The following is a 27,340-nucleotide window of genomic DNA, read 5'->3' on the forward strand; positions in this document are numbered from 1 at the left end:
ACTTCATGTTATTAAGTAGCAACAGAGACTTTCATCTGTATTGTCTTCACTTAACAAGTTAATGTTTGATGATTGCAAAAATTCCATCAAAATCTGATGATTGCATTTTAATTTAAGAGTAAAAAATGAATGGTGAAAATGGGGCCACCATGTTCTGAGTGATGTTCTAGAACACACACACACATCATCATCCACTGTATGAGTGTAGCCTCAGGCCTGCGCTGTACCTGAGGAGGAGGACTGGTTGCTAGGTTGCATATTCCTCTGATTAGCTCTTTGATACCTGTGTCCCTGTAAGCTCTCACACACATACGCCCACACAAAAGGCTCAGGCTCGGCACCTTTCTACCTGCAGAATATCAAGGCTGCTGTGCACCGGGCAGCTGGACAGCAGCCGTCTACCCACACTAACAAGGTGAGCAGACACTGTGAGCTGTTGTGTCTGGTGTCGGTGCTCCTTCAGGAGAAACCGACAATAACCAGACTGGCACTGCTAATAAGGTGTCAGTGCTGCTCCGCTTCTCACTGAGAAAATAGCCATGCAGCTTGTACTGAAGGCTGCTCATTTGCTCACAATCCATGTATTAAAACAGAACAGCACATGCTTTAGATGTAAAACACGCCCCATTTATCATCCTACAGTGAATCACGAAGGAGAACTGAAGAAATAATTTTAATGCAGCAGTTGTGATAGGTGTACACACACAATGATGGCCCATCACCATCTCCAGCACCTCATCTCCCCCACATCCACTCTGACTCACGTCATTACATTTAGGCATTTTTTGAGTGGATGAAATACCATAGTCTGGGATTCTGATAAATAAATGCTGGGATTTGGAGTAACCATAACAACATTTTAGATTATAACAAACAAAACACTTTGGCCACACAATATAACATTTGTTGGTTATTTAAGATAAAATATAGGTATGGAAGTTCTAATATAATAAAGCACAATAATCCTCTGTATTTTGGGGCATTACTTGCAATTGTTCTTGATATTGTACCCACATATTTAGTATTTAATAGATATTGTACAATACAATTCTCATTATCTTTGCTAAAGTAATGTTTGCAGCTCCCTTCATTGATTTGCTGCAGAGGGGGACAATCCAAGGATTTTAAAATGAGTTCTTCATGTTTTGATAATATGGATATATTGTCAATGTTTTTGTCAAAAACCTCAAAGATCGTATTTGGCGAAAATTGGAGTAATTGTGTACTTTAGCAGGTTATCACACCAGGCCCAACAAATATAGGTCCAGGACTGTTTCAGATTTCTCCAGAACATCTTTCAACATATTGAGGAGACTGTCATAGACAAAACAGACCAGATTAATAATTTCCATTTACAGTTTACAGATTAATCAATAGAGAAGAGAGAAAGCAAAGCCAAAACCAAACGATGTTAGAGAAGAAGGCATCCGGCTGAGCTGCTACCTTCTATTTATCAGCCTTTGGTGTTGTGCTCAAGCTTTTTGCAGCCTGCATTCTAATGAGAGAGAGAGAGCAAGGAGGGAGAGTGGGGGGATTGTGTAACAATATATTACATAACACGTTGCGCAAAGGTGTTTCTGTATCTCAGACAGAGGCACATTGCAGAGGGAGGGAGAGCGAATACAAACACGAGGGGAGAAGGTTTAAAGGATGCTGGTGTTAACAATGGCCATCTGAAGAGATGTGTGCCTCATACCTCATTACTGCAGCGTGTCTAATAACACTGGTGATGAGGAAGGGTTGTTTGGGAGGTGAGGGGATGTAGAGAGCAGACCCCTGGCTTGCCTGAGATTAAAACTCAACCATCAAGTAGCATTGTAGAGGGCTTGCTGGGTAATTAAAGTCCATAAAATATTATTGCTTTCACCCTCGGCCCACCTTTGGTTGGCTGGGGAGAAACGGTCAGACATTTGCTGGATGTCTCAGAAGAAGACAGAAGCCAGGTTTCGACAAAAGTATTTAAAAGATAATATGATAATAAATCTATTTCATGAAGCTCACAACTGAATGAGTGTTTCTGAAAAGCATTGTAACCACTGATCATGGCTTAACGATCGTTCTAGCAGAAAAATTAAGAAATTCCAAGAGAGATTCCATCTCCATGAACGGCCGGGTGTGCAATTGGAACATCCAGTGGGAAAATACAAAAGTACAATAAAGCATGCAAAGCAGTAAACACAGACAGTCATGCAGTAGGACAAACATGTGAGACAGAGACAAGAGGTTATAGGGAAGAGGGGGTAAACAGATGGCAGAGGGATCCACAGAGCCCTGCAAGGTTAACACAACCAGCATCCCTCTGGGCGAGAAGCTTTTAGGAGACACGGAGCTCTGGGGTTGACTGGGAAATACACAAGTGAAAGTTTGTGTTGTTTTTGTGGCCCCATCTATTAGTGTCTAGCATGGCTACTAAAGAAATATTTTGTGTTGATCTGTGCTGGTCATGTGTTTGCAGCTCTCTTAAGGATTTACCTGTCAGTCTGCCACCATCGTCTCTCTCCTCTCAGTCATGCTGCACTATTCTATGTAGATATGTCTTACAGCAAAGCTAGCAAAATGAAATCATACTCCTCTTCCACATCATTAACAGCAGACAGTCAGATTTGAATGCAGTGTGCATGCAGTTTTTGCAAATGCATGTAAAAATGATTAGTGTTCCTACAGTTCATACTCAGGATTATACATATTAAATAAGCATATGCTAGTATGCACACAGTTTGGAAGCAGCGTTTACATTCACATACTAACATACTGTATTTAAATCTGTGGGATTAAATCTGATTTCCTGCAGGGACAATGCAAGGGCTGAACATCATCCCTGGCTGTCTGATTTTGCTCAACAGTTGAAAGGCAAGAACAGGCAATGATTTCAGGGCGCAGTTGCGAGACATCATATAAATGTGCAACGTTTCAGATCTGCTTAATGAAATGGATGGAAGTATAACGCTGTAAGAATTATCATTATCCTACCATATATATATATATATAAATACACACAGACACACACTGCATAAACTATATGTCGGAGCATTTTGCTGGCATTGTTCTGAACCCCTAACCTTGTAAAATATTCATGTGGGGACCTTTAATAAAAGGTTTGTGTACTTCTGGTTTCACCAACAACGCTGAAACGTCTTTGTGCTGCTTTTTTGATTTCATTTCCTTGTGCATAATAATTTCATCTGTTACACATCCGTTTCCTTAGAAGATGAGTTGTTATCTTTATTTTGCTGTACATTTAATCATACTGACTCTTATTCACATCATTTTGAGACAGCAGTTCTGCCTGTTTATTTGTGCTATTTGAAAATAATCCAACATTATGCTGAAACCCACACGCCACCACTTATGATACAAACAAAAAGTTACATATTAATTTCTCAATTCTGATATAAAGTAACTTACACACACACCGAGATAAATATCCATTTGTGCTCATTACAATTAATTTCACACGCAGGACTTCTATTAGGTAGATCATTTAACATTTCCAGAGTCTTCATCTAATGTCCGTACCAAACTTGATCTGAATTCATGAGTAGTTGACTTTGACACAGAAAGTCTCTTCAGTCTTCTCCTCCAGGTTGTTGACGTAGACCAGCATCTCCACTGAGCCGGCGCACTGACTGGGGACAAAACATAGTCCGATGGTGTAACTCTCTCCTCCACCAATCTGAAGAGAAAATGAAAGCCACAAACATCTTGTTTCAGCTCAAAACATTAAACACATACAACCATATCCAATCAGTACATTGCAACCCATTTTGTGTTTATCCTATATTGAGTATTCTAGAACTAGAGACGTGGCAAAAATGTTATTGGTGGTTAATGGTATTATTCCAACAACAGTTTTTTGAAAACACCCAATTTTCTCTGAAATAAATCAAAAAAATCATAAAATGAAAAGTAATTGGTATTTCCCATACTTTATTTCATATTTGATATAACTGACAATTTCCAATGTAACATGTCATTTCAAATAACAAAACAAATGAAAATGGCCTGGATGAAATTATGGACACATAATAAATAACTAGATTGTAGTGGTGTTTCTTTCATTGGTATCACAGGTGTCTTCAATCTCATAATCATTCATGATAGTCATTCAGCCTATATTGCAGTTCGGTATTATTGTGTGCACCACACTCAACATGGACAAGAGAAAGGAAAGAAGAGCTGTCTGAGAACATAAGGAGGAAAATAAGAAAATAAATAGAGGCCACAAGACCATCAAGTAGTTTGATGTCCCTGTGACCACTGTTCCCAATATTATCAGGAAGTTTAAGCTTCAAAACCTCCCTTCACGTGGGTGCAAGATGACAATTGACCCCAGATTGAAAAGAGGGAAGGTCGAAGGTCGCAGAAAAAGAAGCAAGGAAAACTTCAAAACAGATATAAGTTGACCTCCAAGATCAAAGAACAGAGTCTGGTCACACCATCAGCCAGTTTCTGAGTGAAAGTGGGCCCCATGAAAGGTCTTCTCCCAGGATGAAGAAGAAACATATAGAAGCCTGTCTGGAGTTTGCTCAAATATATGTTGACAAATCCTAAAATTAGATTTTTTTGGGAAGTTATGATGGTTATGAGGTTGTTTTGTTTTCAGTCTCAGTCGGAATTAAGACACACAATGAACAATCCTCACTGTGTATGTTCAAGACTCACTGTATAACTACGGGTCTCCTGACAGAAAGGATTTACTATAAGCAAAACTGACATTCAGAATGCACTCATATACAGCCAGAAGAAAATACAATTCTCTCTCTGGAGAAGAAGAACTCAAACTGATTCAGACCCGGTTTCATGCCTGCCGATTCAGATTCGGGAGCGGGATTGGGATTAAAACTTTTAATTTGCAGCCAATTTCAATTTGTTTAAATAATACCTCAAATATTTGTGCTCAAGGATCTTGTTTATCTTCCAATGTTCCTCACAAATTTGTTTCTTATACTGTTCTCCTTTATCATGATAATCCATCTCCTTCACAAGTGTGGCATATCAAGATGGTGAGAAAAAGCCCTGATCACTACACAGGTGTTCCTTGGGATGAGTTCCATAACAGGCAAACCTACAATGTTGAGTTTTTGGTTGTTCAACATCATGTGACAGATGAGTTAAGAGCTCATGCAACTGGCATGCAGACGGCAGGGATGTCCTGCAGAGTTGTTGTCTGAGTAATGGCTGTTCGTTTCTCCACATAAACATTGTTTCAGAGATTTGTGAATTCCATCCAGGCCTCACAACCGCAGACCATGTGTGACCACACCAGCCCAGGACCTGAGCCCCATTGCTGTGCCACGGCCATCACCATATCTATCAACATGACAATGCACACATGTTGCAAGGATCTGTACACAATTCATACAATAACGTGTTCTAGCTCGCACCAGTATCCAACAACTTCATACAGCTGTTAAAGAGTGGGAGAATATTTCACAAGATACAGTAACCAGTACCAACTTGATCAATTCAATGCAGAGGAAATGGGTTGCATTACATGAGGCAAATGGTGGTCACACAAGATACTGGTCAGTACTCATGGTATGTCGTTTTTTTGCAGAACCTGTGACTTACAAGGCATTTCTATATGTCCAGTCATATGAAATCAATAGATAAGTGCTTCATGCATTTATTTCAGTTGTCTATTACCTATGAACCAAATAATATCTTTTTTAATGAAGTGTGGCATTTATATTTTTGTTTAGTATAAAACACAATGTCTCTCCTGTGCAGGGTCAGTCCTGGATAGGTTGCAGGTGTCTCTCCGGGCTGACACAAAAAGGCTCATTCCGACACACACCCATGATGGATTGGGAAATGTCCAGTTCACCCAATCTGTGTGTCTTTGGACAAAGGGATGAAACCCACACAGACACAGGGAGAATGTGTGAACTCGATACATGAAGGACACCGCTGGATTTGAACTCAGGACCCTCGTGCTGTGAGACACCCGGCCAAATTTCAGAACCCACATGAATCAATCTGGACATGTAATGTCAAACATTCAAGGGAAGTCACCAGAACAAAAATACAGTAGTTGTAGTAGTTTGCAGTAGGTGTTCCCTGTGTCTGTGAGGGTGAATCAGTTTGTCTATCTGTGTGTGTGAACTATCCTGTCTGGAGAGCACCCTGCCTATCACCCTGTGAATGCTGAGATAGGCTTCACCCTGTGCAGGAACCCTAGTGTACTTCAAATAAATCATAACTTTCAAGGAAAACGAAACCTCTTACAAAGTTTAAGACACAGTGATGTGTTTGGTGTCCTGCAAGGCCCCCAAAGTGAAATGTTGCTTGTTGTCTTTTCTAACTCTGATACCTTCGACTGCTCTCAATATTCCTTCTCTCATTTAGAGAACAGATGTACTCCATCTTCTTTTTATCACTTAATAAACCATAGCCACTACCAACTCCTCACCACCATTTTTAAGGCTCTTTCAGCCTCTTTCTTTGTCACCTCAGGGAACAGGTGACGTGACCGATTCTCACCACCTGTCGACATTAAAAGAACTCCAGTTCATAAGAGCTTTACTGCATTTTAGGTTGTGTTCATTAATTTGTTGTTTCGTCGGGTTAGGGTTAGGGTCGTTTCGTCGTTGTTTTGTTTTTGTCGCTTGATATCTTTTGAGGTATAATGTAAATTTAGGTTTGTATAGAGGATGAATGGATATCAAAGATTAAAACTACCCAAATAACTGAGCTGCTGTTCAGATTAATGTATTATGTACAGATAGAGTTAAAGAACAGATGTGATTAATGGAAATGCCAGTTTACAATATTACAAAGCTGCAATGGTAGTCTCATTGTGTTTTCCTATACTTGAATGTAATAGATCTGGTGTGTATGGACAATGTGGTAAAGTGACAGTGACTGTGGCTCACCTATGCCAAATGTAATGAGGGCTGGCCAAAACAAGAAGATAATTACTGATGTCTTCAACTCTCATTAATTGTGCTTAACCTCTTGACATCACACACTTGTTTTTGCATCTAAATTATCTGGAGCCATAGTGCAACTTTGATTATACTTGTCTCTAATCTAATCAAGAGCAAAACCAAATCCTTCATGGAACTACCTATGTGTTTCCTTTCAGGGCTCATGGTGTGCAAAAGGTCTTTCTTTATTTGGCCATTTTTAGTTTACCAGGATTTCAATCAGGAATAAACGCTCCTCCTGTATTTACTTTAATGGCAAGCAAAGAATAAATATGCCAATTTGGGCGATTTATGCTGCAATCTTTCCAAAAAGCATAGCTGTATCGATCTCTGCCTTGCTTTCCCTCCAGACAATAGGTTTTCATGATAGAACGGTGTTTATATCAAAACAGGAGAAGGTGTCTCCAGACTTGCTTCATGCTGCAGACCCTGTGAATGCTTTATAGAGCACTTGGAGCCATGCTGACAAGATGGAAAACATACTGGGTTGTTTTTCTCTTTGCCCACCCCCTCCTGTCTAATTATTCAGTGTCTCCTGGACAGGAGCAAGAAGAGGCTTTAATAGTTTATGAGGAAACAGATTCCCACTGAATTATATTCATTAATTTGTTCATTTAAATGCAGGTTTTTCCATTCGCTTCCTGATTAAATCACCTCAGAAAATGAAATGCAGGGCTTCATAGCATTAAAAGATTATTAGACCTACTCGGGTTGATGACAGAACATATAAATAAAACACCACCTGTGTTGACTCATTAAATTCCTCGAATCTGTTTGGTAAACAAAAAGGAGTGATATCTGATGGACATGATTATGAAGAAAATGATGCCCCGTGTTTCTGATGAGGTCACGTCAGGCAAAAAAAACAGGCACGCTAAAGATTTCTCAGTGAAGTTGGGGAATCAATTTGATTTTGTACATTCCATTAGTATCTATTATGTCAGTCAGCGAAAGCATGCACAGTACTGTGTGTTTGAGGTGCATAATCAATGATGGAGCAAGCCTGTGATTCAAAACGCAAACTGGGGTGCACTGACACATAACACGTAACTGCGCCTTTCACACAGCATGAATGTTTTAAGGAAGTCAGGTACTTCATTTGTCTCACAGTAAGGAACTACAGTCTAGAATGAGGGTGAAGATTCTAAGACCAAACATTGCTGATTGGTAATATGGTCATCTTCACAGTTTCTTCAAAAAGCAAAACAGTAAAAAGAGACTTTAGAAAATGATGAAAAATACTGTTAATGAAGATATATAGGGAACGTTTGCAAGTTTGCCTTCTAGACCTTTCTCTTTGTTGCAAACAAACCTCAAAAAAGAACTGACAATTTCTCGATTCCATCCATTGCTTGTGGTGTGTAGCAGTGTTTTGGTGCATCTGGACATGTTACAGCTGTTACATTACAGATGCCAATTTGTCTCATTCCCTTAATCCTCACTGTACTTGAAGTGCAGGGGAATGCAAGCAAATCACTGGGTAATAGACCACAGTCCAAGTCCACAGTCACATGTAACGTGGTCCCTAATCTAGTTGGGATCTTCAGGCCAAAAAGAGACAGTTGAGATGGATGGCAGGCTAAAATGTAACGTTTGACTTTGAAACAATCCACTGATAAAATTGTAAGTTGTGCATGCCTTTGTGCCTTGTGCGTCTACTTTTATGACAGACCAGCAATAGGTGCATTTAAGTGTGAAACAGATGACAGACTTGCAGACTGCAAAGTCTGTAGCGAGGAGAGAACAATCTAAAACTGTCTGACAGCAGCAATGTAATCACAAACCTTAACGTGAGCAGTGGAACCACACTGGAAAGAAGTTTTAAGTTAGAGAAGAAAATCTGCACTGTAGCCAATTGTACAGACGATATATAGATACAGTACATATATGGATATATAGATACAGAAGTGGTTGTGTAAGTGAAATATATCATAAATATGATATGATATATTTTGAGTATTGGGAGTAAGTAAATAAAATGTCAAGGAGATTATTTGTTCTTGTATCGACATTTACCTGGATTGCAAAGTACAGTTGATTACTGATTTACAGGAATTGTCTGATGCTAAAGTTTCTGAAAATAAAATGTTAAATGTAAGTTGTTCCATTGTAATGTCTTTTGGTAACTTGTCTCAGGCTCACAACAGCCGGCTTGCCAGCCTAGCCTAGGTGCGAGTAAGATCAAGGGGGTGAATCAGACCCAGTTTAGGCACCGTGTGTTGAAGATGGCATACAGTACTTTAGATAGTGTTAGTACAGAGTCTTTCCCTACAGACACAATGATTGGGGGCTTTTGTTCATTTGCACTGTAATAGGAATTTAAAGTTCAAATTTCTAATCTATAAAAATCAATTTCTAATGTTGATAACATTGCTGGTGCACTTTTCACTTAATCTAAACATTATTGACCTTGTATTAATCTTAGTCTTATGCAGTGATATAAGTGTGCTCTGTCACTTGACGCATCGTCTCATCCTTTCGACTGTAACTGGTGGAAGTGTTGTTTCTTATGTTTTGAGTTTTGTAGTTATGATGAGACTTTGAGGGACAATAAACACATTACCCTTTGCAATGTTTTCAACTAATTGCTTGAAATTAAGAAGAACATGGTAAAATTGGGCTGAACTTTACAGCAGTTTAAGAGGGAATAATGATTGAATTTAAAAAGGAAAAGGAAAAGAAAAGGTTTTACTTCAAAAATATTTTTGTTTTATCTATCATCATTACATTTTCATTGTGTTACTTAATACCAAATGTGGTTGTTTAATCCATGCTGGTTAAAAAGAGGCAGTGAAATAATTCATAGTCCTGTAGGAGTATTAATTGGAACATAATTTCCTGTGCAATGTAGCAAATTACTTTATGGCCTTGGACAGATATCGACCCTTTCTTCTTCCTTTGAACTGTTTCAAATCACATTGACAGGATTGGCAGCCAGGAAACAAATGGTGAACTTTCTCTTAGATAGAAGTCACATCCCCACAGGTTGGAAACTTACTGTCTCGCCTTCCACAGCAGTTACAGTGTCAATTCGACACTTTACAGGCCCTCATCCTCTTTCTAACCTTTGAGATGCACGCACTAACGTGGAAAACAAACCAAACCAACAGGCATTTACAATTCTGCATCTAAGACTCTTAGACTGCGACATGTAACCTCCTGTTTTCAGTGCACCAAGGCCAACAACAACATAATTCTACACCAACTATCTTCATCCTTATCTTCCGGAATAATAATCCCCTGTCACAGTCACCCACACATACTGTACCTGACATTTGGCCGCTGTCATCTTACACTCTCTCCTATCTATTTTATGAAAGTTCTCTAAAAGTTATAATAAGAACCAAAATATTTTACAAGTTACAGATTCTTAATCGGACCATTCTAGGCATATAAGTGTATTTCTGTCATTCCACCTACACTTGACTCAAAGCAGACAATGGCTAGATGAGCAACAGAGCTTACACAGAAACTTTTGGCACTGTGCATCACCAGAGGACTCCAAACAAATAAATATACGTCAAGTCATCACTGTTTGCATGTCTCATTGTTGGCTGTTGGAGTTGGTGTTCAATATGCAAATTTAAGTTCAAATTTATAAAAAACAGTTTAAAAAAAGAAGATGTTACATGGCACTTTTTCTTAGTTCGGTAGTCATAATCCGATTTCATTATAATTAAGGGTTCAAAATTCACTGCATGTGAAATTGTTCAAGTGTCCTATTTGGGCTCTGACTGAGATCATCATTCCATTCATTTGATTAATAATTAATAATTGTCTGTGCACATGTCCTAAAGTAGAGAACTAAAGGCCAACGAGACAGAGAATTCACGGCTACAGGGGAGATTAATTTGATTGAATTGATTTAAGAATTGGGTTTGATGGACTGGTAGCTGGAGGGATGCCAGCTGATTAATAAAGTGTGTTTCTTCTTTCTTTTCTTTCTGATTAATTCCACCTGAAATTAATTAATGAATTTATCCATTGGGAGCCTTTAGTAGCGAGTGTAGTTGCCTAAGATTAACTTTCCTTGGATACCCTGACCTAGATGGCTGAGAACATTAACAGATATAAGAGTATAAAGGTGTTTGTTGTGCTCATTATCCCATAAAACTACAAGGAATAATCTGGGACTTTTATGTTGTTTGACAAGGAAGATAAACTTTTGTCAAAGCGGAGAGAGATTCCATGAGAGCAATTTTTCTGATTGCAAGTCAAAGGATAGTTGCGCTCTTAAAGAAAGTGTGCACTGTCCTGTCTCGTCTTTGCTCACCTGGAATTTGTTTTCCTTGAACTGCAGCAGGTCTGGATGATCGGAGCGCATCAGGAATGTGCGGCTGCTGGTGTAAGGGTTGGTGTAGGTGATTTTCCTAGAGCTGCCATGGCCACCGCCAACTGGCACACTCACTTCAAATGCCTGTGGGTGCACATACACACGTATACACACTCTTTGGTCATATTTAAACATCAAGCCCAAGTACAAATTGTCAATTTCATTGTTCAGATAAAATGTCCATGTTGACTGCATGTTAATGACAATTGTAACATGTCGTGGTTATGTGATCTGGATTAAATTAATAAGAGTTGTTGTATTGAGATGCCAAATGACAAAGTCATTGAGATCGTCCAGGCCACACTCCAGTGGGCCCAGGACAGAGCCAACATGGGAAATACCTGGGGAAAGTTGCTGAACCACCAGGATGGCCCAGTCAGCTGTGAGTTAAACACAGCTTTAAGGGAGCTATTCATCATATGACTGTCACTTCAGAGAAGCAAGGGAAAGACATTATAAGAACTCAATCTAAAAGCATGCTGGCAATTACCACAGAAGGGTTTAAGTCCACTGGAGGTCCCAAACTAATGATGAAGGAACATAAAACTCTATGAGCCAGAATATTGCATAACACAAGAGGGAAGCATACTTAAATAAAAAGGACTAGTCCAGTGACAATGTAAGGGCGCCCTTATAAAGAAAGAAAAAGCAATGACTACTTTGTATAGTCAAATACATCATTTAGAGCAGAAGGGTGAGACTGCATTTTGTCATCTAGAGACTGCAATGTTCTGTTGTGTGTTCTTTAAGCAAAGCATGGTTACCGCATTGCTGAGTCAAGGTAAGACAGCACAGCATCAAATCATTGGTAAAAGCAGACGTTGCCCTGAAAACAGACTTCAGAGATCACGTCTATTTTCACTGCAACATCAATACCTCATTGATTTGACAAACTACACTTCTACAGACGTGCACAAAATATAAAGAATTTGAATCTTACAAAAAATAGCTCATTTTAATTAGACACCGTAACAAGTATACACACTTTAATCATTATTCATAATCCAAGTTTAAAGCACTTACGGAGGGGACTCTGTATTGAGCTTTAGGTTAAAAGTGAGATTCGCCACTAAGAATGTTTCATTTAAGCTTATAAAATCCCTGCACTTCTCTAAAGGCAGAAGTGACACGTGTGAGCTCCATTTTCAGTTCCTTATGTGAAAACCGCTACGTCAAAGTACCATTAGAGATTCTCCATTCAGGTGATTAGTCACACAGCTGAATAATAACAGATTTCTGCCCTGCTGCGCTCATCAGACTGGTCAGTTATAACTCAGTACACAGAGCAAAACATTAAGATAATGAAAGGTTTACTATCCTTTATTCTCAACCAGTTGTCTTTTTCTCATGATCTTTTCAGGAAAACATCCACAACAATGTTGGTCATGTAAACCAAAATAATGTTACGTCATTGGTACATATTAACCATTATTATTACGTAATGTTTGAGGTGGTGCTCCCTCTTTTGCAAAGTGAAATTGCGCCAGAAAATGCACCCAAACACTGTTTACCTAATCTCTCAAACAAGACTGATTGTTAACTTTATTTCTTGATTACAACTGCACCTTCCTCCTCTACCTCGTCACATAGCACCCGGTTTGTGGTGATTTTACTTGATAAATATTCATTCATTCATTCGTGATGAATCAATTTTCAAAAGTACCAATGATTCATTTTCTTTTAATTGACAGGTAATTGTGAGTTTTGGCAAATACACCTATACAATGAGTGATGTTCAAGAAAAAATGAATTGAATTTGTCCTTCAAGCAATCACTGCCTGTTGTGCTATTCCCTGGGGCTGATTAAGAGAATCACTTTTTCATTTGTTGGTGTGATTGTGTTTCCAATGAAAAATACTGTGGCACAAAGAAACTGAGGTAATCTTTGTTTGCCTGATGAACAAACAATGCAATGAGCGCCACCTGCAGATACCCAAAGCAGGAGATGCAGAATTCCAATCCAAGAGTTTTTATCTCTTGTGTGAGATATCGTAAGTATTGATTTCAGATAGGTAAATGTCTGCACATCGCAAAGTTGTCAAGGCCCAAGATTAAAGGATAGATTGTGCAAAGCAATTTGGGAATTTTCAAGCAGTCTGATGTATCTGAACACGAGATTATGTGTACATGTTAGAATGGTATCTGTTGGAAAAGGCTGCACTTTAGCAGCTGTGAGTTAAATAAGTTGTTCTTCAGGTAGATTTAGATGTATTTTACCACCACCTTGGATGATCTGAAAAGTCAACAATTAAAGCTTACTTTGCGCATAATGATCTCTGGTGAGGTGTGGGAATCGGCGCTGAATAAAAGCACAAAGCCATGCTGCTTTTCAGAAAGCACACAAGTTAATTGTACCTTAGAAAGCACTGGCCGGTGTACGTTCAGGCAGAGCAGCCAGGCAGTGACAAGCCGCCGGTGCTCCACATCAACTGCATTCACGTAGAGGAAACGGCTGCCCGCCCGCCATGGTTGCACCTTCAGCTGGAGCTCCTGCACTGCTGCTGGAGGCAAAACAAAAACACCATCCGGCTCCACCTGCAGAGGAGGTATAAGGAGAGGAGAGTGAGCTGTTAGCATTGGTGAGAGCAGGGTGACATACGCAGTTTGGGAATTAAATGGGAAAGAGGGGCAGTCGGAAAGAGTGTGACAGTGTGGAATGAAAGGAAGACATTTCTTGAACAGAGGTAAACAGGTATAGAAGGACAGAATTAATTGGAAAATGTGGTTAAAAGAGTCAGACAGATATAAAGGAGGTGCACAGATTGCAGGAGGACAGAATGAAGGAAAGACTGGGTGAGAAAGCAAAGGTCCAGAAAATGAGTAAAAGAGAGAATCGAAGAGAGTGACAGAGACAGAAGGATGTGAGAATAGAAGATTTACTGTGCAGCGTCTCTTCAATCTGTTGAGAAAAGCATAGCTATTCACTGGATGTGAGCTTTATCCTGTATTATAAGACTCTTCCAAAGCATTCCACAGTGAGCAAACTCACCGAGTGTCAGATCAAAGCAGCCCCCAATGCATATGGTGAAATATTTTAAAAATACATCCGTAGAGTTTTCAGCCGCTTTGCTTATTCTTCAAGGAAAACAGGTTGGGGTGGTCTACAGCTGTGGCGCCTGTGACTGTCTATCATTTTTGGGGGGATTTGATAGAATAATATGTAATGCCCTTTGTGCTTGGAGTGGGTAAGAAACTCCTTCCTACCTCTTCTCAGGTTATGAATAAAAACAAGGTCTATTCAGAACATCTGACTGTCCTGGAACATTATTTCATTTATTCATTTTAGGACATGACTGCTTGGCAGTAACTAATGTGGGGTCCCAATAATGGAAATGAAATGAGATGAAATGATCTATTAAACTGCCAATCCACATTTGTGCACTTTTAATAATGACTTGGATTGCAACCAGAGGTTACAACTCAATGACAGTTCCACAGTTTCATCCTACTAAGAGAGCAATTAGTACAAAATCATTACGGAATACACAATTGCTGATAATAAAAAGGTACTGCAAGACAAAAGCTCAACTTTCAAACTGTAGCTCATTGGAAACTATTAGAAACAGAGGAAGTTATGATTTGATCTGCTCTACCTTCAAGTTTTTGTTTTGTTCAAGTAAAAAATAGTGGGGAATAATTAACAAAGAAGATAATGAGTAAACAATGCAGCATGTAGATCAATTTCTCTAACGGAGCAAACATTAACAATTGCATTAAAGGGGGTACCTCAATCTCCTGAGGGTGCGATGAGAAACACTGAACCTTGCGAATGTTGTGCTTCCCCTTCAGAACCAGCGACTGGCAGGTCCGCTGGCCAGTCACACAGCTGATGTCCACCCGCTCCAGGAAATGCACGTAAACCTGCCAGATCTGAGAGGGTGCACTCATCCATTTATCACTGCAAAGATGAATTTCATCAGGTATTAGTTTGAGGCGCTCACTGGGGACGTGGTATCGCTTTATAACAAACACCTATCATCATCACTATCACAGCAGCAGAATTGCGACGAAGGTAAAAATTTGTCTTAGTGGCCCATGTTGACTTTGACAGCACTTCTCTGTGACAACAGCACTCATTTAGGAAACATTCAGTAAAATTTGGAATTGGGATATGTGTTTTGGCAAATATATCTAGTTAGTCTGAAACAGAAAGCTTCTTCAAGCTAATCTGTCTATGTGTCGATATAGGTATGTGTGTGTGAGGGTGTGTGTGAGGGTGTGTGTGTGCCTGTTAAGTAAATAATACATACGTGAAAACCATCACAAAGAACATTTTTACGTGTGGACTGGGACTCCCCGGCACTTTCAAGTAAACATCCTGAGGCTCCCCTGGGACCTAGACAAAAATGGTATAAAGATAAAGACGGAGATGTAAATAGAAGGGAATATAAACCTCCCATATAAACCTTCCATCAACACAGAACGGCATGTAGGGGCATGGTGTAAGCAGGGCAGGAAAAATTGCTGTTGAGGCAATCAGATCCATAATTAGTCCCCTGGCAGTTTCAGCTTGAATGACTTTTAGATGGAAAGCAAACATGTAAGAAAAAGAATAGAGTTCTTTTACCATCATTCTTGTCTGGCAGATGACATTTGGGTCACTGCAGCGCACGGAAATATGAGCCCTGGAATCCGGGTCGGTAACTGGTTAACCCATGGACAACAAAATGACAGACAGGGGCGGGATGGTCACCAAAGGTCAATACCAAAGCTCTAGGAACATACGAGTGTTTTACATATTAAAAGACCAAGACATCAGCTCTCTAATGATGGCTGATGTTGGTGTCTCATACGTTACCTGCAGAGTTGTCCCAGGGTGGCAGGCGGATGGCCTTCTTCAGGAAACAGAGCTCGGGATGGTAAAGTCGAAAAGCCTGGTCAACAACATGGGGTGTTGGCTCAACATTCACTTGGAGGATGGCTATCGGCTTACCATCATCAGCTTTGAATGTAACCTGTTGAAACAATGGCAGACCAACAGCATAGCATCAGCAATGTAACACTCAGCCGTGTTGTTACAAGTCCGATGCAGGTCCGACAGCATACATTCAAACATTTCCTCAGCATGTGGTTGCAAAATCTACGGAAATGGACTTGAAGCAAGTCACACGACAAGAATTTGGCAGCAAATTGCAGGAAAATTGTATGGCTTGCATAAAAAAAACAAATGTTAGAACAGGGAGCAAGTGTTACTAGTTTTTGACATACAGACAAACTGAAAACATAGGCTATTAGCTGGAGGCAATAATAAAAGATCTGTTCCGTTCTATAGTTTCTGAAAAGGCTGCTTAAAATAACATTCACCACAAGGTCATTTGTGCTGCTGTCTTTTGCTTATAATCAGAACTTTGCATCACCATTTGCTCTCTCTTTCTTTGTGTGAGTGCAAGAGATTAAAGAATAAGCACATTAAGAGAACACCAACATTTCAATTCCTTGATCCTCTTGCAAATTACATTAGCAGAATTGTCACTAAATATCAACCTTTAAGGGGCTATATTTACTTACAAGTCATTCAGCGTATGATAGAGTACATTGTATGCTGGAATTTGAAAGTTGCCGTCAGTTTGACTGCTGAAACCCCCACAGAGCTGCTGAATGTGCTTTGAAGTTGGCTGCATTAAAACATCCCTCAGGATCTGTGTAAATCAGCACAAATGTATTCATACATATGCACTGATTACACGGGTACATATCACATCATGTACATATACATACACCAGCATATGTAAACACATTGGAGTTGTCAATCCTCTCACGTCAGGTACTCTCCCAAACTGATATTTGTTGACCTGATATTTTATACAACACAAGATAAGAGAATTAGGTCAAAATGTTCCTATAAAAGTGTGGCTCACAGATTTAAGAAGACACACAGCAGCAATGAGATTATTCATTGGTTTGTTGTATTTTTAAACCACAATACAATGACACCTTCCATTGCTGATATCATTTTTGCAGTCAGTATATACCATGAATATGCATGAAAAGGAATAGGTCCCAGAGGAAAAATGATCATGAATTTGCCAACCCTGACCTGTCAGTTATTGCCACTGTCAGGAGACAATTGCCCCTTTAGAAAAGATTTGGTTAATGTCAATGTTGTGTCTTTAGGCCAGATTAGCACGCATTTTCAGGGCATCCCTACTTTGTCATTGTCTCCACAGTATGTATATTTGTAATTTGGACACTTCATTAGCTCTCTCTAGCACCGGCTAGCACCCTCAAACTAATTTGAGGGGTAATGTATAAACAATGAAAAACTACATGTTAAACATTACATTCAATATATTTGCACTGATGGGCATAATGAACGCCACACACTCAAGTGGTTAATACTTTACACTTAAAGTGAATTTAAGCTATGCATCTCCTAATTTAATGCAATATTCATTGCTGCTATTATGTTTTCACTATAGAGTATATTGCTTCCTCCCTCCCTCCCATATATCTATGGGTCTCCATAGTAATGCCATTGTCAAAGTGAAAAGCACTTTAGCACAAATTCTACTTCTACTTGTAGTGGCACTCTGTCTTGTTTTCTCTTCACTGTAATTGCACCACTTCTTCGGGTAAGTTTGCCCAACAGCGTTTGTTATGCAGATAACAAGACAGGGTAACTCTCCTTTAAATGTTGAATTAGAAAACACAAAATTGCAAAGTCAATGATACCATCAATAAACTGTGCTGCTTCCTTTCAAGAGCAGGCTCACCAAATCTAACACAGTTACACTAAGGTAACACTTATACATTACTAAATAATGCATTCTTGACCTAAATGAATCCTATGAACTCTAATGAAATCATCAGTACTAATGTTATATTGTTTTTACAAAATGATTACTAATCATCATCATCTTTGGCTCTTACAATGCTGTTGCTACTACTACTAATAATTAGCAAATGCTATTTGACTGCAAGTCTCTATGACCAATTACACTAAGGTAATCCGATGGTAAAAGAAAGTAACTAGGTTGCAATGCAGGATATTTGTATTTCAATGATTGCAAGACAGTGCAAAAATAAAATAAAATTCATGAGCTTGATGCCAGCGAGTGATGAACTGTAACCTGAAGGTACAGAAAACGTCTTCATTTTAGTCAGTGTGTCACAAACTCCCAGAGGTTGAGCACTGACACAGCTGTCCAAATACTTGACACGTCAGTTTTACAGGCCCATGCTGACCTGCACAAGTAGCCACCACCGTGCTCCAGTGAGGTGTGTTGAGAACAGTGCCAAAGCAGTGCCAAAGCTGGCATCCTGTCAGCTTCACTGTTGAGGCTTGTCAGTTTTAGGGAAACAGATTTGATCCAGACCTGACCTCTTTGACCTTTTGACAGGAATTTTTGCTCAAAGCAGACGTGCTGAGACTGACACACACATGCTCACACATAGACGACAAACTAGCTCAGCAGAGTGCCAAATAATGTGCCAGAGCGTGCACTAAGCTTCCGGTTACTTTACTCTACATGAACAACAGGATTATTAGGTACGGCAGGTCAGCAAAAACAGTGATGGACAGCTTGATTTTAGTGACACAAAGCCATCTGCCAATAATGGCTGACTAGATTCAAGCACATGTCTGCAGAGAGACCAGAGAGTCACACCTCCATTTATTCATGAGGAAGAGAAGAAAATATTGATGACATTTGTAACATGCAGGAGCTGTAGACAATATTACATCATGCTAAGATATGAGTCACTTGAGAGCAGAACCCATTTAGATTGTTTCTCCCTCCCCCCTAACAATGCGGTGACTTATTCTGTATGGATGCTCAAGTGCAGAAATAAAAAAATAACTTCAGAGTGCACGGTTCATTTAAAGTAGATTAGCTGAACGCATCATGCTGTCCTCCCGTCTGAGATAGTTAAACTCTGCAGTGTGACTTTAAGCAGTTGGCGAAGATAAACAACTTTAAGAGAGATAAAAGGGACTTCCCGCAGACAATTTTTGCTCAACAAACTTGTCTGGATAGTGTAACTTTTTACGTACGTAGTTGACAATTCAAAAATGTCTTCGTGTCTGGGCTGTGATTGTGAGAGCGACAGGGGGGGAGGAGGTAGTAGTGTGCTGCCACTCCACAGAGGACTGCCTGAGTGGTGTGTTGTATGCTGCTCCACCCAGGGATGTAGCACAAGGTTAACATACCTTAACTCTATCATCCAAATACAACTGTATATTGACTTGAGATACTCCACTGCATTCCTGATTCGAACGGTGTTCACAAATTAGATAAATAATTAAATACAGTGCATCTAGTGCTTGTGCAAAATTGTATGTTCTTTTTAAAATGCTACACCAATGTCAATATCAGAAAAATACACCTAAAACAGCACTGAGCATAGTGTAAATCCCTGTATAAATCCAAACATTATGATTTAAGTTGAACATGCACTTTATGGAGGCACTCATTCAGTACTACATTTACATACGCTTAAGACTCCTTATGGTGATTAAAGGCAAAAATGTAAAGAAGCTGCACACTAGCACGCACACACACGCGCACACACACACACGCGCGCGCGCGCGCACGCACACACACGCGCGCACACACACACACACACACACACACACACACACACACACACACACACACACACACACACACACACACACACACACACACACACACACACACACACAGAATAGGATTCTGCCGTACAGATGACATGTTACATAATCACAGTACAAAGCAAGTCAGCCCATCGAGGAAATCTATATGGAGGCGCCACACCGAGATTATTAAGTTAGACAAGCAGTCAGTGCCTCCATATCAGGAACAGGACATGCGTTGCCTTTGTGTTCACCTAAAATCAACTCTAATACCATGACACAATTTTCTCTAATAAACCATAAAAACTTGGAGGACATTATACAACGTCTGAAATCCTCCTCCTTTTCAAAAATGTCTCAATCTGCATGGCCCCAGACCTTCTTCAAATTGTAAATGCATCTCTTCTGTCAGGTGTCTTCCCACAGACCCTGAAGACTGCAATCATCAAGCCACTCTTAAAAAAGAATAATCTAGACAAGTCGTCAATGAACAATTATAGGCCAATATCAAACCTCCTGTTTTTAAGTAAAATAATGGTGAACAACTTCCTGGCACTAAATAATTGTTTCAATGACTTCTAGTCAGGTGTTGAGCACACCACAGCACTGAGACTGCTCTTGTTAAGGTATTCGACGACATCCACTTAAACGCAGACAGTGGCAGATTTCAGTATAGGAATTACTGGATCTCAGCACTGCATTTGACACGGTCGACCACAACATATTACTCCACCTAGAAAACTGGGTAGGACCTTCAGGCACAGTACTAAGCTGGTTTAAATCATATTTAAAGGACAGGGACGACTTTGTATCTATAGGTAATTATACATCTGAACAGACAAATGTAATGTGCAGAGTTCCCCATGTCACCAGGAGACTATGGTCCATTCAAGCACTAAGTAAACGCATTGAACAGATCAATGACTGGATGTGCCAGAATTTTCTTCAATTGAACAAAGACAAAACTGAGGTGGTTATTTTTGGAGCCAAGGAGAAGCGATTAAAAGTCAGCGCTCAACCTCACTCAGCAATGTTAAAAACCGCAGACCAAGCCAGAAACATTGGTCTAGTCATGGACTCAGACCTGAATTTCAACAGCCACATTAAGACAATTACAAAGTCAGCCTACTATCACCTTAAGAATATATCAAGGATTAAAGGATTTATGTCTCAACAGGATTTAGAAAAACTTGCATGCATTTATCTTCAGTAGACTCGACAACTGTAGCGGGGTCTTTACAGGTCTACCTAAAAGGTCCATCAGACAGCTGCAGCTGATCCAGAACGCTGCTGCTCGAGTCCTCACTAAGACCAAGAAAGTGGATCACATCACTCCAGTTCTGAGGTCCTCACACTGGCTCCCTATCCGCCAAAGAATTGATTTCAAAATACTACTGCTGGTTTATAAATCACTGAATGGTTTAGGGCCAAAATACATGTCTGATCTTCTGCTCGATTATGAAACATCCAGACCTCTCAGGTCGTCTGGTTCAGCTCTGCTTTCTGAGTCAAAAGCGAGCATGGAGAAGCAGCGTGCAGTTTTTAAGCTCTGCATATCTTGGACAAACTCCCAGAAAACTGTAGGTTAGTTGCCTATTCACTTCTTTTAAATCAAGGCTGAAGATTCCTCTGTTTGCCGCTGCCTTTAAATAAACTACATCATCCATCTCCTTCACGGCACTGTAACTTTATTTAACTCAAACGTAATTTTTCCCTGTTTTATCCTGTTTAAGCTTGTTCCTGTTTAAGCTTGTTTCTGTTTTTGTTGTGCTTGTTCTCTTTAAAATCCCTGTTTTTAATTGTAATTTCTCTTGATGCTTTTAATATTTTATTGTAAGCACGATAAATTGCCTTGCTGCTGAAATGTGCCATATAAATAAAATTGCCTTGCCTTGCCTGTATCTGCACTACAACTAAGAACTCAATATAATTCCAGCCTGGAGACAAACAAACAAAGGGATAAAGAACCACAAGATGAGAGGAGATGATCTAGGAAAGGAAAATATCAAACGAAAATTAGGATTGTGTACCTTGATAGTTTTGGCGACAACAACATTGGATGGATTCTTCTTGGCCACTTGAGAAATTCTGCCTGTAGGAAGAACGCTAGGTCCCTGTAAAGTTTTGATAAGAACCCAAACGGTTATCAACAGAGATTATCTACTAAAACAAACGATGCCAACACATCTGTTTATCAGTCAGGAAGCAGGAGGCCATCTGTAAATGATAACTAAAGGCAAAAGTCCAGTGATCTAGAGGAGATATGTGAAGGCCCATATAAATGACATTTATCTTGAGCTGCTCCTCAGGAAAAACTGCTCGTTAAACTAAGCATGGTTTGATATTACATGCATATAGCTTCAAACAGATCAGATATGGTTAGTATAGTGACATTAATTTTTAATGAATCTTCAACGCGTATCACTAATTTATAACATTTTCAATGATTAAAGTACAAGATTTGAACACTACAAAGAATTATGTAGTGCAATAATTATTATGGCTATATTTGTAGTGTTTGAGAACAATATAAGGCTTAACACATGGAGCTACTTGCTATGTTTCCTCCCATCTATTCCTTTCTCAGCAAGTCACTGTACCTGAAGAGCCATAGTGTGGTCGCAGAGGAAGGTCTGGTATTTCAAGGGAATGTGGATACTTTCCATGGGTCGGATGTAAACCTTGGGACCTGGTGCACCCTCTTCAAGGTGGAACATGTTCTCCTCCACTGGGGTCGGTGTTTTTGTTAGTGCTTTGAAGTAACGCCATTCCTCTGTGTTTGTGATAACGCTGAGTGGAAATATTAAAGAACACAAGTAAAGTAAGATGAAGGCAGATTCAACTGTAATATGTAATTTACATGTCTTTTTACATATCATATCTATATCCATACATCAACAACCACTTATTTGGTTCAATATAGTATGAGACCAGGGTGTCATTCTTGTTGCTGTTTCAAAACAAAGGGAAAACCCTCTTCTTTTCCATCATTCATCATTGCTCATTAATAATTTGAGGCTGCCTTAAATTCCATTACATTTCATGTGTTGATTCTGCTACACCATTATTTCATTTTGCATTCATTCAGATCCTATGCACAATAACAGACTAACTCCTACCCTCCTATCACCCTCACCAATGGATATCCATGGAGAAAGCAGAAGAAAAAGACAACGCATCCCATCAGAGATAGGCTTTTTTCATGCCTCCAGTATTTCCTCTTTCTTTGACTGTAAAATGCATAAAGCAATGTGACACTTCAAACATCAAAGGCTTCAACCCAGCGACACAGAGAAGGAGATTTTTTTCTTGGAAGATTGAGAGCTTATTAATTTTCCAGGGCGCAACCTTGCAATAGTCAATTCTATGAATTCTGTGCTGCTATGTGTCAGGGACAAATCACTTTGAATGCAACTTAATAGGGCAAGGAATGTGTGTGAGAGCAAGTCACTGAGAGAGAACGAAAACACAGGGGAGGAGGGCCAAAATGAGACAAACGAGCAAGGGAACCTGTAAAGAACACAATATGATTAAAAGAATATCAATGGAGAGAAATGTGAATGAAGGACTTGGGAATCACACAGGAGCACGGATCAGAGAGATATAGGAGAAATAAAGCCAAAACCTCTATAGTAACTGGATAACTACAAAGTTATCGTCCCCTATTCCCCTATGCTAGCCAGCAGCGTTAGTTCATAATGAGCTTTGCACGGCCAACTGTAAAAGGTTGCCATGCAAAATGGATGGCAACAGGTAGCCAGCATATTCTCCACATCAAGAGGAGCCTTTGGGCTTTAACCCACAGCAGACATCAAAGAACTAATGTAGTCTCTCTCTTAGTACTCTCCCTTTAAAGCCTCATTCTGAATATCAGGGTGAGGGTCATCCCTTCTTTCATTTTGTTTCTAGAACAAAGAGATAACTGAAGGCTTGTTTGTGTTCTCAGGAGGCTTTTGTTCCCTTATCGATATTTTTTACCAATCTTTGACGAGGAAACAAAAGCAGAGCGTCCTCAGCGCACTGACAAAACTGTGTTTCATGAAGGCAGTATAGCAGCGTTAAAGGGCATCCATCAAGTATCAATGGTGAAATTACACTGTTGGTCACATATTAAGGGCAATACTGAACAGAGGGTCACACACTCTCTCTCTCTCTCTCACACACACACACACACGCACGCACACACAATCATAAATGTAATTAATTACATAATTTTGTATTCATTCCTTGAATTCATGATTTTCAGTTACTGTTTCATTGCAGTTTAATTATTAAACCCAATGGGCTCCATTCATGAATGATGATAAAGGCTTTTTTATTTTATTGATTTTGTGTACCCAAAGGCATACATACAAAATATTAAATGTCCATGTTTGATTCATGGCATGTGCTACATCACCCTGGCACGCTTGTTGATGACTCCAATCTGATCTTTGAATGAATGCATGTTCCAGTCAAGTGATGACTGATGCATTGACTTGAAACTAAGCACTTACAGGAAATGATAGATGGATGCCACCCAAAGACTTGCAAGAATGAGAAAATACTCCACCCGCTGTATTGTGTAAACAAAGGCACAGGAGGTAATCACCTGTGTCTTATGGTAGGTCCTTCAAACTGTGCATGTGCTGCTAGATCAGTCAAACATAGTTTAAGGTTAACTGGAGCGGGACAGGACACAGATAAGGCCACTAGGTAATTGAACAGGCACATACAGGCTGGACAGTGCAGAACCACTGGAACTACAGGACCAGAATGGTATGTTGTAATCTAAACTGCCCTAGAATTGTAGGTTATGAATCCAGGATGCGTACATAATGTTAAATTCTGATGTCATGGTGCACAGTGGCCATATTCCCCCAAAAAAGGCTTCCTATACAGGTGTGAGTCAAGCAGACCTCTCTGTTCCACTTTCCCTTTCCACTTTTACATTTCCATTGCATTTTCCATTACAAACATTAATGATCAATCCTAGAGATGTCAAGTGAATTTGTTCTTCTGCTTAACATATGATGTCATTCGTTGGTAAACACAGTTGATGAATAAGGCCCATAACAACATATTCAAAAGCACTGCTGGCACAACTACTAGATCACGAGATGTAGTAATAATGCATACTGACGACAGATATCCATGTCATCTGCACATTAAGACATCCTGTGTGTTAACATGCATGTTTAAACTCATTATACTGCAATTAAGAGAATAAATTAACTTTTACAAGCTTCATGTAAACACCATCATCGTGGATTTATGTGACTTATTATATGATTGTTAGTTGATTTGCTCAAGCATGTAATGTATGCATTGTCTTCCAACTGGAGTAAGCAAGTACGGTAAGCACCTGCTGTGCTGTCCCTCATTAAGCAGGGAGTCTTATATATACTGTATATTCAGAGAATAATGGAATCCTATGAACTCCATTCCATGTATATGATATGTTACAATGTTATTTGTCTCAATCAGTGTACTGAGAAAATTTGTAGGATAGTGTGTATGTAAACAAAAGTTGACTTCAGCTCAGATCTACTGTACAACTCAACAAATATGAGCTTTGAAGGCTGCGGCTGCCCTGCATGAATTTGTTGTCCTTATGTTAAAAATTGACATAAGGACAACAAATTGGCCATCTTCATATAAGACATTTCCCAGAATATTTTTCCTTGTATGGGAAAACTATGGTTGGACCCTATCAATCTTAACAACCCTTAACAAATTCCAGCTATTTGTTAAAAGGGAAAAATGCACATTATAGATTAAAAACATGAACACAGAGACCTACTCTACCTTCTAGTAGTGCTGCTGTGAATATTGAATGAAAACGTGACATTTTAGGTACTAGTGACAACAACTACAGCAACCACAAAATAGATCTGTGCCCCTGAACCACTACGCATATGATGTGAAACCTGTTGAGTGTTATCTGTGGCTGCAAGCCAGATTCATGTAGCTGCAAATGTCCCCACTGTCTCATTAACGCACCCACCCAAAAACACCCTTCTGTTCTGGTTGGCAAGTGACGACATGGAACATACTGACTAAAGCCTTGTATTTTGTTGGTTGTTGTCGTTGGACTTAACACTTTGGAAAAGACAAACCAAAAACAAAGCTTTGCCAGCAGTTTAGGACCTATGAGTGTGACTTAATGGATGCATTTCATTTGTTCACCTTATAATGCACATAGCTATAAAATTACATAGTACAAAACTGGCAAAATAATAAAATGCACATGCACCCTAATTGTGGTGTTTGCACAGCTTTACAATTGGATAAATGTCAGAGGTGAAATGCTTTAAGATTATAAAACGTGAGTAGAGTTGAATATTACAGATTTTAAAAATAAAGATTTCACAGTAAGACAACTTTTGGCACCTCTAATTAAGCAGACGGCGGAAAAAGTTTTTTTTTTTTATAGCAGAAGCGGCTGGTAATGTGTGACCTGTCTCAATCTGAACTGAGTGCCTGAAATTGGCTCTTGAAAACACCAGTGTTGTCAAAAAGAAAGACGTGTAACAGGGAAGCTTTCCTGTTAATTTACACATGTCTTGGCTCTAGGAGGAGGCAGCAGAGGGTGTGGTGTAAAAGTGTCATGTTGCTTCAGCAGAAAAAAACACCAGGGAGCTAAGCCAGCAAGAGGACAGATGCAGGGATTGATGACTCTCAATTAGACCTGGTAGGCCGAGTGCCTTAGCTAATGCCATAATGATTCATTCGCAGTACACACCAGCCTTTGTTGATCATCTTGATATATGTTAATCCAAGGCACAGACATGGGCAGAATCCATAACAAAAGTTTATGTGAAGGAGGATTAAGAATGGTGCAAACTGAGGGAAACAAACACTGCATGGATACCTAGAACGGCTGATCGGGGAACCATTAGCCATAATGGCTGCTCTGTGTGGATTAAAAGGGGTATGAGCATCTCAGCTACATTATGCTGAAGCTGTGTCAAGGACATCTGATTGTAATGCTGAAAGAGGTTTTGCTTTCATAAGCCTATACAATGTGTGAAAAATATTGCAATAGGTCTGAAATGTAGCAAACTGAAACTGAAAAGATGGGTACAAACTGTAACTTGAAATTTCAGAATGGATCCTTTTTATAATAATCTAAAATATTATAATAGAATTATATACTTTTAACAAATGAAGCTTATTGCAGTGATAAATTCCATATTATAGATTGGCCATGTAACCTCTCTGTCATCTTGATTGTTCTGCTATCATAGTGTGATATATTTCACTCCAGTATAGGACAGCGCAGTGATTTTGTCATTTTGTCATCATTCCTGCTGTTCATCATGGTGAGTAGAAGCCGACCTTTTGACCCTGTTTAGAACTGGCAGGGGTCTTGCAGCTATTCTTAGTTTTGACCAGTCCTCTGTGCATTTTCAGTGAGGCACAGTAAGTGAGCGGGTCTCTGGACTGCTCTCTGACACATTTTGACACATTAGTGTTTGACCTCTAATCCTCCCCAAAAGGTTAAAAATGTTGCTTGTTGTAGCTCTATAGCTTGCCTCCTTC

The 27,340-nt window shown here is 39.5% G+C and overlaps 1 protein-coding gene across 1 annotated transcript in view; it reads right to left on the reverse strand.

The window, feature by feature from the left end:
* Window positions 1–3,237: 3,237 nt before the first annotated feature.
* Window positions 3,238–27,340, reverse strand: part of nphp4 (nephronophthisis 4) — a 141,988-nt gene continuing 117,885 nt past the window's right edge. The window contains exons 21-29 of the mRNA XM_076166125.1: window positions 22,417–22,606; window positions 21,847–21,930; window positions 16,061–16,217; window positions 15,830–15,906; window positions 15,513–15,598; window positions 14,989–15,160; window positions 13,618–13,797; window positions 11,203–11,346; window positions 3,238–3,673 (exon numbers count right to left, since the gene is read on the reverse strand). Of these exons, the coding sequence (XP_076022240.1) occupies window positions 3,533–3,673; window positions 11,203–11,346; window positions 13,618–13,797; window positions 14,989–15,160; window positions 15,513–15,598; window positions 15,830–15,906; window positions 16,061–16,217; window positions 21,847–21,930; window positions 22,417–22,606 (1,231 nt within the window). The 3' untranslated portion in view covers window positions 3,238–3,532. The remainder of the gene's footprint in view (window positions 3,674–11,202; window positions 11,347–13,617; window positions 13,798–14,988; window positions 15,161–15,512; window positions 15,599–15,829; window positions 15,907–16,060; window positions 16,218–21,846; window positions 21,931–22,416; window positions 22,607–27,340) is intronic.

The sequence above is a fragment of the Genypterus blacodes genome, unplaced genomic scaffold, assembly GCF_046128005.1.
Source record: "Genypterus blacodes isolate CSIRO-AG114 ecotype Tasmania unplaced genomic scaffold, CSIRO-AGI_Gbla_v1 ptg000156l_1, whole genome shotgun sequence".
Taxonomy (NCBI): domain Eukaryota; kingdom Metazoa; phylum Chordata; class Actinopteri; order Ophidiiformes; family Ophidiidae; genus Genypterus; species Genypterus blacodes.